Source organism: Macaca mulatta, chromosome 2 (assembly GCF_049350105.2).
Source record: "Macaca mulatta isolate MMU2019108-1 chromosome 2, T2T-MMU8v2.0, whole genome shotgun sequence".
Lineage (NCBI taxonomy): Eukaryota > Metazoa > Chordata > Mammalia > Primates > Cercopithecidae > Macaca > Macaca mulatta.
In genome coordinates, this window is record NC_133407.1 from 193647568 (window position 1) to 193662991 (window position 15424).

Consider the following 15424-nt stretch of genomic DNA (forward strand, 5'->3'; position numbering starts at 1 on the left):
TATGTGTCCAGGAATTTATCCATTTCTGCTAGTTGTTCTGGTTTATTTGCATAGAAGTGTTTATAGTATTCTCTGATGGTAGTTTGTATTTCTATAGTATTCCTATAGAATATTCTATATACCTGCATAGGCATAGAATATTCTATATTCTATAGAATGCTACAGAATAGAAGTTTGTATAGAAGTATTCTATAGAATATCACAGGATAGAAGTTTGAATAGAATTCTATAGAATAGAATATAGAATACTATAGAATTCTATAGAACTACCACTTCTATAGTATTCCCTGATGGTAGATGGTATTTCTGTGGAATCAGTGGTGATATTTCCTATATCATTTTCTATTGCATCTATTTAATTCTTCTCTCTTTTCTTCTTTATCAATCTGGCTAGCAGTCTATCTATTTTGTTGATCTTTTCAAAAACCAGATCCTGGATTCATTGATTTTTGAAGGTTTTTTCGTGTCTCTATCTCCTTCAGTTCTGCTCTGATCTTAGTTCTTTTTTGTCTTCTGCTAGCTTTTGAATTTGTTTGCAGTCCTTCTCTAGTTCTTTGAATTTTTATGTTAGGGTGTCAATTTTAGATCTTTCCTGCTTTCTCTTGTGGGCATTTATTGCAAAATCAATGTGCAAAAATCACAAGCATTCCTATACACCAATAACAAACAGAGAACCAAATCATGAGTGAACTCCCATTCCCAATTGCTACTAAGAGCATAAAATACCTACAAGGTATATGAAGGACCTCGTCAAGGAGAACTACAAACCACTGCTCAAAGAAATAAGAGAGGTCATAAACAAATGAAAAAACATTTCATGCTCATGTATAGGCATAATCAATATGGTGAAAACGGTGATACTGCCCAAAGTAATTTTATAGATTCAATACTATTGCCATCAAACTACCACTGACTTTCTTCACATAATTGGAAAAAACTACTTTAAAGTTCATATGGAAACAAAAGAGAGCCCTCATAGCCAAGATAATCCTAAGCAAAAAGAACAAAGCTGGAGGCATCACATACCTGACTTCAAACTATACTATAAGTCTACAGTAACCAAAACAGCATGGTACTGGTACCAAAACAGATATATACACCAATGGAACAGAACAGAGGCCCCAGAAATAACACCACATATCCAAAACCATCTGATCTTTGACAAACCTGACACAAACAAGCAATGGGGAAAAGATTCCATATTTAATAAATGGTGTTGGGAAAACAGGCCCATATGCAGAAAACTGAAACTGGACCCCTTCCTTACACCTTATACAAAAAAACAACTCAAGATGGATTAAAGACTTAAATGTAAGACCTAAAACCATAAAAACCCTAGAAGAAAACCTGGGCAATACCGTTCAGGACATAGGCATGGGCAAAGACTTCTGTGTAAAACATAAAAGCAATGGCAAGAAAAGCCAAAATTGACAAAAGGGATCTAATTAAACTAAAGAACTTCTGCATAGCAAAAGAAACTCTAATCAGTGTGGACAGATAACTTACAGAATGAGAAAAAAAAATTGCAATCTATCCATCTGACAAAGGGCTAATATCCAGAATCTATAAAAACTTAAACAAATTTGTAAGAAAAAAAAAACAAACAACCCCATCAAAAAGTGGGCAAACCATATGAACAGAAACCTCTCAAAAAGACACTTATGCAGCCAACAAACATGAAAAAGGCTCATTATCACTGGTCAATAGAGAAATGCAAATCAAAACCACAATGAGATACCATCACACGCCAGTTATAATGGCAATCATTCAAAATTCAGGAAACAACAGATGCTGGAGAGGATGTGGAGAAATAGGAATGCTTTTACACTGTTGGTGGGAGTGTAAATTAGTTCAACCATTGTGGAAGACAGTGTGGTGATTCCTCAAGGATCTAGAACTAGAAATACCACTGGACCCAGTAATCCCATTACTGGGCATACACCCAAAGGATTATACATTTATTCTACTATAAAGACACATGCCCACATATGTTTATTGCAGCACTATTCACAATAGCACAGACTTGGAACCAACCCAAATGTCCATCAATGATAGACTACATAAAGAAAATGTGGCACATATACACCATGGAATACTATGAAGCCATAAAAAAAGATGAGTTCATGTCTTTGCAGGTACATGGATGAAACTGGAAACCATCATTCTCACCAAACTATCACAAGAACAGAAAACCAAACACTACATGTTCTCACTCATAAGTGGGAGTTGAACAAGGAGAATACATGGACACAGGGAGGAGAACATCACACACTGGGGCCTGTCGTGGGGTCGGGGAATAGCATTAGGAGAAATACCTAATGTAGGTGATGGTTGATGGGTGCAGCAAACCACCATGGCACATGTATACCTAAGTAACAAAACTGCACATTCTGCACATGTACCCCAGAACCTAAAGTATAATAATAAATAAAAATAAAAAGGAATGTTAGAATATCTTAAATTCCCATGGTGTCTATGCTGATCCTGATTAAAGATGATTTAACATGGAGACACTTGTCACCAGAAATCACTATGTCTCCAAGATATCAGGCCCCGGTGCAGTATATTGTTACTCTTTATATTTGACAAATGGTACATAGTTCAGTTACAATTACTTCAAAGGAATTCACTTTATCAAAAAAGTCTGTTTTCAGTCATGAATATTTTCAAGTAGAATTATTTTTTTCTAGGCTCATGAAGGATAATTTTATCAACTACTTACTCATTTTGCATCTCCTGGAATAGTTTATTATGCAACAAGTAAAATTACAGTTACTTACCTGCAGATTGCTTGATGTAGTAATTTCCCTTGTCTTATATCCCTTCCACCACACCCACATATAGATGGTATGTGACAACTTGCCACTTGAGGCCAAAATCCATGTTTTATTTATTTTAGTATTCTCAAATCCCAGCATATTTCCCAGGACATAACAATATTTTATAGATATCCATGCAATTGAACCGAAATTGTGACTTGGAAATCTTTCAAATATGCTTAGATGTGCACAGACTGACACTTGTTTAGTGAAGCCTGCCTTCCTTGAAAGCTCCTAATTCTCAAAATGGAGAATCTGAAGTATCACCAAAAAAAAAAAAACCAAAAACAAAAAAACAAAAAAAAAAAACAAGGCGTTTTCCAGGAAAATGGTCACTCTTTGCATTGTTTATTCCTTTGTTTTGGGAGAGGAAAATATATACACAATGGCAGTGACTATCTACGCAGTCTGAGTCTAGACAGTTCGTCATCCCATTTCTACTGCCACGACCATCTAAAATGATACTCCCAGATGATTTTAAGTCATTGCAGTCATTGTTGACCATGTGCTAATTCTGTATGTCTTACCAACTTACAAATATACTTACAAAATATGTACCTAGAAACATACATGATTAAAAGATAACGGAAGCCAAATTTTCATCAGAACACGCTTTCTTTCCAGCTGCTCTATTCAACATGAAATAGGCTCCTCAAATATCAGTGAGCTGCCGTAACTGCAGACAACCTAGCACGGTACCCATCACACAGCAGATGACCAGCAAGTATTTGTTGAATGATAAAACAAATACATAAATTCATCATTAGAAAGTAGAATAAAACTGTTCAGTGTTTGTTAAAATAATCTTTCTCTCCGTAGGGTTTTAGTAAAATATATGTTTACAAACAACAATGGGCAACAACTCTCAAAAGGACTTAATTCAAGAATTCAGTCATTTTTACATGGTCATCAGCACTTAGTTGTAGAAAATGTCACTTTTATTTCAAAAAACATTGCAGAAAGATTATCAAAAGTAGGCATATAATTTCTCTAAAATATAATATCAAACATGGAAATTATCCTGATTTTGATGTCCAAAAATTAAAATTTGTGGAAACAATTCAGGCATGCATATGTTGCTTTGAATGTCAACATTTCAGCCTTGATGCTTATAGCTTAACATGTTGTTATATCATGTAACCACTAAAATGTATAACATATATCATCATTATTTAAAATTGCTGGACTCAAAATGCACAGGCCTAAAGAAGTAAATGTAATAATTATACAATCCACAACTAAAGATTTTCTTTATGTTTAGAAAATTTCCAATAATGGCTTCATCTTTAGCAAAAGTAGGATTTAAATATGAGACAAAATGTTTTGAACAGATCAATCAGAAAGAGTGACTTTGAAATACAGAACCAGAAACTATGATTCACACAGAAAAAAAAGAAGAAGAAAGGAAAGAAAGAAAGGAGGGAGGGAGGGATGAAGGAAGGAAGGAAGGAGGGAAGGAAGGAAGGAAGGAAGGAAGGGAGGAAGGGAGGGAGGGAGGGAGGGAGGGAGGGAGGGAGGGAGGGAGGAAGGAAGGAAGGAAGGAAGGAAGGAAGGAAGGAAGGAAGGAAGGAAGGAGGGAGGGAAGGAAGGAAGGAAGGAAGGAGAGAAGGAAGGAAGGAAGGAAGGAAGGAGGGAAGGAAGGAAGGAAGGAGGGAGGGAAGGAAGGAAGGAAGGAAGGAAGGAAGGAAGGAAGGAAGGAAGGAAGTCTTTTTCAGCATAACGAAGCACGAAGTGAATTGAGCTTGTTATAAGAAAACTCAAGTTTCTCTTTTTTTTGAGACAGGATCTTGCTGTGTTGCCCAGGCTGTATTGGTTCACTGCAACCTCTGCCTCCTGGGTTCAAGCAATTCTCCTGCTTCAGACTCCTGAGTAGCTGGGATTGCAGGTGCACACCACCATGCCTGGCTAATTTTTGTATTTTTAGTGGAGATGGGGTTTCACCATGTTGCCCAGGCTCATCTCAAACTCCTGACCCAAACTCAAACCACCTGCCTCAGCCTCCCAAAGTGCTGGGATTACAGGTATGAGTCACCTCACCTGGCCAGAAAACTCAAGTCTCTTCATTGCTTTGTCATTTACTACTCAAGTTGTTTACACATGTAAACCTCAGTGTCTTTATATATAAAATAGGAATGCCTACTGTATAGTAGTGTTGAGAACCCAAAGAGAAAAGGTATACATGCTGAATGTTATCTAATAACTTTACTGTATAACTATAAGCTATCATTAATTTCACATTTTTATTGTACAGATATATAATAGCTGCATTTTTAAAAGAAAACCAAAAGAAGAGTAATGGTAGCCAAATGTAATACCTGCTTTACTCAGTGAATCTTTAATAAAGCCTGTCAAGTTGATTGATAGCAGCTGGGGAGATATACAGTCAGGTGGCATGGATTGGCATAGAGCCAGGAGAACCTGTACCTCCAATTCTGGTTCATCTCATTTTTCTTCTCTTTATCAGTCTTAGTTTTAGGACACTTTACTCATGTTTTTCCTCTTCCATTGTTCCCAGTATTAGTGTAAAATTATCAGCAGAATAATTGGCTAATTAACACCAATGATTTTAAGCTATGTCTTTAATAGATTTTTATTTCGATTTCTTTAGGAAATTTTTAAGGATTATTTTTTTAAAATTTAAGTAAAAATATTGAGAAGAAAATCACAAAAAAGTCATGTATTTTACATTTTTTATATAAAAACACAAGCACACAGAGATGTATCTGTTGAATGTGTGTGTTACGGGCTCCTGGAGATGTTTGTTCAAAGTATTTTTGTCAATAATAGGAAGGAATTGAAGTGTTCTTTCCTGAGCATTAAGTGATCAGATTGTGCTACTTCAATTGTTTTTTTTTTTTCACCTGCAAAGAAACAGACCCTACGATCTAATTGATTGTTTTTACCATTGTCAAATACCACATAGCATTTATGTGGTGTTTCAATGACCTCTACTCCCCACTTGCTCTGTCTCCCTATACCCACTCTCTTCCAAATGCTTATCAACTATTTATAACAGAGGTGCTCGGATTTGTGTAAAACGAAAGAGGAGAGGATTATAACAAGTGAATGTTGCCTTAGCTACGTCTATTCTAGATCTCTCTGACCCATAAGGATCTATAAATTTTCCTCTTGATTCTTCTTTTCTATTTAGTTTTTGCAGATTCTTAAGTATTATAAGACTTCATACTTAGGCTGTGCAGAAATGAAGTGGAATTGTAATTGAGTTTCTACTTTGTAGGCTAATGATTTCTGATTTCGGGGTGCACACAAAGCAGATAGGGAACTCATTAAAATACAGTTCTGGTCCAACCACCAGTAATGGGGTGTCAATGAACACCTTTTATTACTCTGCTGGTTGGTGTCAGAGGCAGAATTTAAATTCAGATCTGACTCTCTGTCTCCTGTGTCACAATGTCTCGTTTAAAGCTATACAATTTAAACAGTAAACAAGAATCATTTATTGAATATTTGATGCATGTTTTTATGATGGCCTAAGGGCTTTCTCAGTTAGAAACCACATATTTTACTAGCCCAGGCTGGAAACAGACAAGGTCTATTATGACATCTGATGAGTGAATCAGCGTCTAGAATTGTGCTTTCCAAAACAGTAAGTACTGGGCATGGGAGGATATTGAGTATTTGAAATATGGCTAGTGTGGCAGAAACCAAATTTTTAAATTTTACTCTATTTTAATTAATTTATATCTAAATATCTACACGTGACAACCAAATTGTTCAGCTCAGCCCAGATATGGAACATTCCCATCATCATGGAATGTTCTCTTGGACAATGCTGACTATAACGTATCCTTCTGTCTTATTTTTTTATTTTTATTTTTTTTTTGGAGATGGAGTTTCGCTCTTGATGCCTAGAGTGGAGTGCAATGGTGCAATCTCAGTTCACAGCAACCTCTGCCTCCACGGTTCAAGTAATTCTCCTGCCTCAGCCTCCCAAGTAGGTGGGGTTATTGGCGTCCGCCACCACGCCCGGCTAATTTTTGTATTTTTAGTAGAGATAAGGTTTCACCATGTTGGCCAGGCTGGTCTCAAACTCCTGACCTCAGGTGATCCGCCTGCCGCAGCCTCCCAAAGTGCTGGGATTACAGGTTTGAGCTACCATGTCTGGGCCTTCTGTCTTAATCTATGTATATCTTCAACAGTTTGAAATGATATGCTGCTCTTTAATAAAAGTCAGCTGCCAAGATCAATGGCAGAGGCTGCCCAGGTTACATTTAAAATGACGTGGCATCCAATGCCATTGCTCTCAGGAATATTTCAGTTAAAATCAAGGCAAAAGCTACACCTGGATTCTAAGTTCTTCACTACCAGACATTAGTTGAATGTCTGTGGAGAAATATCCTTGATTGTTTGGTCTTATTTTTTTCATTTATCAATGGACACAAGCTACTGATTACATTAAACATGGTAAGAAGTTGTAAAAGCCTGAATTTGCTGCCTTCCTCTTTAATTTACCTCAGTTAGAAATATGACAGTATTAGTTTCACCTTAGCCAATTCCCCCACTAGACATCTGTCTCCCCTGGGAAGAGATTCCTGAATATTCACTTTTTTTTGTTGTTGTTTTTGAGGCAGAGTCTCATTCTATCACCCAGGCTGGAGTGCAGTAGCACGAGCTCGGCTCACTGCAAACTTCGCCTCCTGGGTTCAGGCAATGCTCTTGCCTGAGCCTCCCGAGTAGATAGGATTACATGAATATTCACACTTAAAGTCTCTAACAGAGACCCCTAGGAAAGGGGTTCAGCCTAATTCTCCTTTACTTGATTTGACTGACCACTCACAGCATATTTCAGTAAATAAATCCATGTAAACAAGGCTTTTCCAACTCTAACATGACATGTGTGCTGCTATCCTGAGTTTTTCGTTCATAGCCGGGACCCTTGGAAACTTACACTTCCAGATAGCGTGAAATGCTACCCAGGATGCCTCTTGGAGCTCACAGTGGCAGTAGCAATTGTTGTGAGGCAGTGATCAGCACTTGTTCTTTTTCTGAGCTGTTTGTCCTTCCTCCCTCCTTCCCTCCTTCCCTCCCTCCTTCCCTTCTTTTCTTCCTTCCATGCTCAGTAACATTTATCAATACATAAATCCAAGCTTAAGGGTGCAGAACTCTTGAGAGAGTTGACTTGCCTAAACCCAAGTGTCTCAATCACAGCTGCATTTTATAATCATTTGAGATATAATTAAAATATTCTGATACTGCATACCTCGAAAGACTGTGTTTGGAAAGTCCCCCAAGTGATTTTACTGTGTAACTAGGGCTAAGAACCACTGGCAACATAATCTGAGATAGAAAGAAGAGTGGGGCTAAAGATGAAGCTTTAACAGTAGCAGCCACATGTAGGAGATGGTATAATCAATGACACAGACAACCCATTCCTTTCCTTTTCTCTCTTGCTCTCATGTGCTGTCTTCACTAGTACAATACGTGCGCGTTACTATGGTCTAACTCATGCTCACCTTCTTCACTTAGTCTCTGGTATAACTTGGAATGCTTGCTTGCTCAAGATAAGCCTTAAAATTGGTGAGTGTTAGACAGGCAAATGCAGATTAAAAGATCATGTGTGGAAAACCGTAATATGGAATCTTTTAAAATGGTTTTAATTTCAAACTCTTGCATTTGTTAGGTATTACTGTCTAAGAATCCCTTCAACTAAGATATCACATAGAAATTGAACCACTCTTGGGAACAGATGGTGAGGATGAAAAACGAAAAAAAAAAAAAAAAAGAAGGAAATTGAACCAATGACATATGAGGGAATAGATATGTTAGATTGCCAAAGGATTTCTTTTCTTTCTTCAGTGCTTTCTGTTGTTTTACTGAAACTGACGTTTAGAACTACAATAGAGTTAGAAAAAACATAGTATCAAAAACAGAAACCTATCATACTAAAAACACAAACACATACATAGGCTTTTTCCAACCCAACTAAGCTATTACAACATCTGGGAAAGGAAAATTAAGTAAAGTTAGTCCAGGCCGGGCACAGTGGTTCACACCTGTGATCCCAGAACTTTGAGAGGCCAAGGCAGGAGGATCGCTTGAGCTCAGGAGTTCCGGACTAGCCTGGATAACATGCTGAAACCCAGTCTATACAAAAAACACAAAAAAAATTAGCTGGGCATGGTGGCACGTGCCTGTACTCCCAGCTAATCTGGAGGCTGAGGCAGGAGAATTGCTTGAACCAGGGAGGCGGAGGATGCAGTGAGCCAAGATCGTGCCACTGCATTCCCTGAGCAACAAAATGACACCCTGTCTCAAAAAAAAAAAAAAAAAAAAAAAATCTTCAGCAATTCATAGAACTGGTGTATTTATTATTTCAAGGCAGTGTAAAGATGCAGGAATATATTACCATATTTCCCAAACATGGCGTGATTTTTTTTTCTCCTCATAATGATCCTTCAGAAAAGAGGAGGTTGCCTTATATTCAAACCTTTACAAATCCTTTATGACAAGTTGCTCTCCGTTTCCTCCAGGAAAGATATATTAGCTTGAAATATCCCAAATCAATTCTAGTTTTCTAGTTTTAGATGCTTTTTAGAAGATAACTTATAGAATCACTAAAAGCGGAAGCAAGGACATTTCATATAGATTTTGTCTTTGTGCCTGAGGATTTGACCTCACAATTGGAGATGTCACTGTAAACATGACTCTTTAAAATCTCCTTAAAAGCAGTGCAAGAGTTGCTATAAAGTGGAGATTGTCATTACACACCTGTGGGATGAATGAACAACAAAAAATGTTCTAATATTATAAAAGTTTATAGTTGCCGCTAGGGACAAATTTCTTGTTGACAGTGTGCTATGCTTTCAAAAACTGCTAATAAGCAAGATTGTTTCATTAAACACAGGGATGGAAAAAAGTCATATTTATAAATTAATATTTTTCCTATTACATTAAATATGTATGTATAATCAAGTTGACAAATTAAATAGTATAATAATATATTTAGTTGTTTAATGAACATTTCTAAAAGTCTGTTTTTTTAGAACACTTTCTTTGGCTTCAGTTTTAAGCAAATGAGACATTTCCTTTAAATTGGCACCACGTTAGAGTTGAGCATACAGTTTAATTATTTATTTACTAATATTTGTAATCAATTAATACTAAAAGCAAAAACAGGTTGTTTAATATCTGTGAGTGACTTTGTGTACGTATTTAATTTTTTTAACTAATAGAACTTCATTTGTTTGAAAGAAAACTAAAACTGTAAATTAAATCTCTTTCTAAATAATAAAGTTCTACTGGAGTATTAGGTATTAACCCTCCATGACAGTAAATTTTATATTAACTGTCGATATGTTAATAATTTTATATTAAATGTCAATATGACTGGGCCACAGTTCCCAGAGGTTTGGTTAAACAATCATCTAGATGTTTCTGTGAAGGTGTTTTTTTAGATGAGTTTAACATTTAAATTAGTAGACTTTGAGTAAAGCAGATTATTCTCCGTAAGGTGGATAGGCCACACTCCATCAGTGGAAGTCCTTATGAGAAAGTGTGAAGTCATCTAAGTCCCCTATGGAAGAGGAGATTCTCCCTGACACTGCCTCTGGACATGAGCTGCAACAGAATCTCTTTGGGTCTCCAGCCTACCAGCCTGCCCTGTATTTTTCAAACTTGCCAGACCCCAAAATTTCTTGAGCCAATTTATTAAAATAAATATCGATCAATTGATCTATCTATCTATCTATCTATCTATCTATCTATCTATTCATTTTGTTTCCCTGGAGGACCCTAACACTTCCTCTATCTCTGGTTCATTTTTCTGCATAGCACTTGTACCCTTTTAATGTACTATAAAATGAATTTCATTTGCATGTTTCTTTATTGTCTGTCTCCTCCACTAGACTGTATTTCCCAAAAAGGCACATACCATTAACTTTCTGCTCCCTAATTTTAATGCCTGGTACAAAGGGACTCTCAATAAATATTTATCAAATAAATGAATTAGATACTTCATCTGTCCTTCATTATATATTTAATATTTAAAACAAACTAAAGATTTCATTTTAAATCTAGAGTACATCAAAGAAGAAAAATCATAACAATGAACAAATACAATGAATACATATTAAACGTGGACTGAGCACATTTATTAGACTGTATGTGATATTTTAATTGTTTAAATGGAACTGATTTGAAGTTATCTTACTATTACCTACACAGATTCATTAAAAAATATATTAAGACTAATAGCCAATTTTAAGAATAAGAACAGCTAATATATAAATAGTTATTTATATCCTATATAATATAAATGTATCTTAAGCAACAGTCCCATATTTTCATTACAGTTATGAACTCACTTTTTCATCTAATAATGGATGAAGGCTTAGATATTTGGTGTACATTTTTAGTTGTTTGCTTGAATTATGTAACATGAATTTCCTTTGTTCTCTGGGAATATTTAATCAAAATCTATTATCCAGTAAGAAGCTGAAATTAGTTAATGAAGTCCAATTCAACTTAAAAAATACAGCTTCTTTCTTAATTTCAGTTTATTTTGGAAACATGAAATACTTTAACATTATGTGAATCATTTTTACAATTTCTACTTTCAGAGAAAATTCATGAACATAAAATCATTAAACTTTCCAAAATTATATTGTATCTTCTAAACATATAAAACTGATTTTCATAAAAATAATATTATATTATCAGGAGAAAGAAAAAAAAACTCAAACTATACACAAAACAGCTACAAGAGTGAGAAAATATGCTATCTAGAAAGAAAATGGTTGTTAAGAGAAGGTATAAAACTATTTTTGAAACAGAATTAAAAGTGTTTATTTTATTAAAAAGTTGACATAGGTTATCTTTGGTGTTTATGACTTGCAAACTAAAGTATTTAATATTTAACATGTTTAAATACAAGCAGCAGCAGTTTGGTAATCAAAAGGAATAATTTGAATCATCTCAGAAAAGTAAATTTATTGTAATTAGGATATTTTAGAATGTGATTAAAACATTTGAAAGAAAATGTATTCACCTTTCTTGTCATCGAAGTACAGAGTCTGTTGAGCTGGATTTGACCACTGGAGGGAGGTGTTATCATTTTGATCAACCCTGCAGGTCAAAATTGCAGTTCCGCCTTCAACAACGGTTACATTCTGTGTTAGTGGAAACTGCCCTTGGCTGCCTAAAAGGGGATTTAAAAAAATGTTGATTAAATGAAAGTCATAAAATGATTAACTGCCCAAAATCTACACTGGCCTTAACTTCTCATGCAAAATAAAATTTAAAACAACCAAACAACAACAAAACTATATATTACAAAAGACAGAAAAATAATTGAAAATCTTCAGCGAACAACAGCATTGACATATAATTAAGACTCCTTTGTACTCCCTACATGTTCTAGGAAACTTTTTTTCTCCTAGGCATACATAAAGATTTATATTCAAATAGTAATATTATAATTATTAATTTTGCTAGGCTTTGCATTAGTTAATATGGTACTAGACTTGGTCATTGTTGAAGATAAGGCACTGAAATAATTTTGGATAAGTTGAACTCTCTAGAGCAGTAGAGGAAGCATAAAATACTTCCCTGGTAGCTTTTATAATCCTGAATAAAGTTTTTGAAATATGGATACTAAAACTTTAGATTCAATTTCTGATAAAGGAAATCAAAAAAAGAATCCCACTTAACTAGGTTTTCTTGTAGAGTTAGCTCTTTTTAGAAATACATAATGTATTGTATAAAACAGTGGGAGTACTCTTTGAAAAGTGTAGGATATCCATTCAAGTTTTAAATGATTAATCCTAGGTGATACAGGTTAATACCCTTCTTTGTTCCTTTCTGTAGTTTCTTGTTTTTCTCCAAGTAATACATATTTATTTTATAATCAGAAAATACATATTTTTAAATGACCCTTGTTAATATGGATATCATCATTATGTAATCAAGGTTTTGCTCTTCCTAAGCGTTTTACTAATTTATTAAAGTAATTAATGTAACAAATGTACTTAATAAGTGCAATTCTAATAGTTTAAACAAAATTTATGCACATGGATACATAATACATAAATTTCTCTTCAGCAAGATGATCTGAAGATAAACTCTGCTAAGTCTGATAACCATGATTAACATGGGTAAGAATGACTTTCTAGAACCAGGTTAAAATATTATTATGTAAGCAAGGTAGTTCATTAAGTCAAAGATAATTTACATATGCAAGAACACTGTAATGACTTAATCACATCCATGAAACGTATTTCCTTTTTCTTCTTTAGTTTTGTAATGATTTGATAATTACTACAAGCACCACTTGAGGTTATGCTGGAACTATTGGCATAAGAATCTTATTAGCGGGGATTCCCGGGCCAGATGGCCAAACAGGAACAGCTCCGGTCTGCAGCTCCCAGTGAGACCAAGGCAGAAGGCAGGTGATTTCTACATTTCTAACTGAGATACCCAGTTCATCTCACTGGGACTGGTTAGTCAGTGGGTGCAGCCCATGGAGGGCAAGCAAAAAGTAGGGTGGGGTGTCACCTCACCCAGGACGTGCAAGGGGTCAGGGAACTCCCTCCCCTAGACAAGAGAAGGAGTGACTAACTGTGCCATGAGGGATTGTGCTATCTGGCCCAGATACTATGCTTTTCCCATGCTCTTTGCAACCCACAGACCAGGAGATTCCCTTGGGTGCCTATACCACAAGGGCCCTAAGTTTCAAGCACAAAACTGGGCAGCCATTTGAGCAGATACTGAGCTAACTACAGGAGTGGTTTTTTTTTTTTTTTTGTACCTCAGTGGTGCCTGGAACTCCAGCGAGACAGAACTGTTCACTCCAATGGAAAGGGGGCTGAAGCCAGGGAGCCAAGTGGTCTTGCTCAGTGGATCCCACCCCCACGGAGCCCAGAAAGCTAAAATCCACTGGCTTGAAATTCTCGCTGCCAGCAGAGCAGTCTGAAGTCGACCTGGGATTCTCAAGCTTGCCATTACTGACGCTTGAGTAGGCAGTTTTCCCCTCACAATGTAAACAAAGCCTCCAGGAAGTTCAGACTGGGTGGAGCCCACTGCAGTGCCAAAAATCCTCTGTTGCCAGACTGCCTCACTAGATTCCTCCTCTCTGAGCAGGGCATCCCTAAAAGAAAGGCAGCAGCCCTAGTCAGGGGCTTATAGATAAAACTACCATCTTCCTGGACAGAATCATTGGGGAAACAGACAACTGTGGGTGCAACTTCAACAGACTTAAACGTTACTGCCTGCCAGCTCTGAAGAGAGCAGTGGATCTCTGAATACAGTGCTTGAACTCTGCTAAGGGACAGATTGCATTCTCAAGCGGGTCCCTGACACCCATGCCTCCTGAGGTGGAGACACCTCCCAGCAGTGGTTGACAGACATCTCATATAGGAGAGCTCTGGCTGGCATCTGTCAGGTGACCCTCTGGGATGAAGCTTCCAGAGGAAGGAGCAGCCAGCAATCTTTGCTGTTCTGCAGCTTCTGCTGGTAATACCCAGGCAAACAGGGTCTGGAGTGGACCACCAGCAAAATCCAGCAGCACATTAAAAAGCTTATCCACCACGATCAAGTCATTTTCATCCTTAGGATGCAAGGCTGGTTCAACATATTCAAATCAACAAATGTAATCCATCACATAAACAGAACCAATGACAAAAACCACATGATTATCTCAATAGATGCAGAAAAGGCCTTCGATGAAATTCAACACCCCTTCATGCTAAAAACACTCAATAAACTACATATTGATGGAACATATTTCAAAACATTAAGAGCTACTTATGGCAAACCCACAGCCAATATCATAATGAATGGGCAAAAACTGGAAGCAATCCCTTTGAAAACTGGCACAAGACAAGGATACCCTCTCTCACCACTCCTATTCAACATAGTATTGGAAATTCTAGCCAGAACAATCGGGCAAGAGAAAGAAATAAAGTGTATTCAAATAGGAAGAGAGGAAGTCAAATTATCCCTGTTTGCAGATGACATGATTGTATATTTAGAAAACTCCATCGTCTAAGCCCAAAAACTCCTTAAGCTGATAAGCAACTTCAACAAAGTCTCAGGATACAAAATCAATGTGCAAAAATCACAAGCATTCCTATGCACCAATAATAGGCAAACAGAGAGCCAAATCATGAGCAAACTCCCATTCACAATTGCTACAAAGAGAATAAAACACCTAGAAATACAACTTACAAGGAATGTGAAGGACCTCTTCAAAGAGAACTACAAACCACTGCTCAAGGAAATAGGAGGGACACAAACAAATGGAAAAATATTCCACGCTCATGGATAGGAAGAATCAATATTGTGATAATGGCCATACTGCCCAAAGTAATTTATAGATTCAATGCTATCCCCCTCAAGCTACCACTGACTTTCTTCACAGAATTAGGAAAAAAAAAAAAAAACTACTTTAAATTTAATACGGAACCAAAAAAGAGCCCATATAGCCAAGACAATCTTAAGCAAAAAGAACAAAGCTGGAGGCATTACACTAACTGACTTAAAACTATACTACAAGGCTACAGTAACCAAAACAGCATGGTACTGGCACCAAAACAGACATATAGACCAATGGAAAAGCACAGAGGCCTCAGAAATAATGCCACAAGTCT

The 15424-nt window shown here is 36.5% G+C and overlaps 1 protein-coding gene across 4 annotated transcripts in view; it reads right to left on the minus strand.

The window, feature by feature from the left end:
- CADM2 (cell adhesion molecule 2) overlaps window positions 1-15424 on the minus strand; it is a 1080890-nt gene that overhangs the window by 233986 nt on the left and 831480 nt on the right. For all 4 annotated transcript variants that reach the window (XM_077994318.1, XM_028844723.2, XM_077994317.1 and 1 more), the window contains one exon: window positions 11827-11976. In XM_077994318.1, the coding sequence (XP_077850444.1) occupies window positions 11827-11976 (150 nt within the window). The remainder of the gene's footprint in view (window positions 1-11826; window positions 11977-15424) is intronic.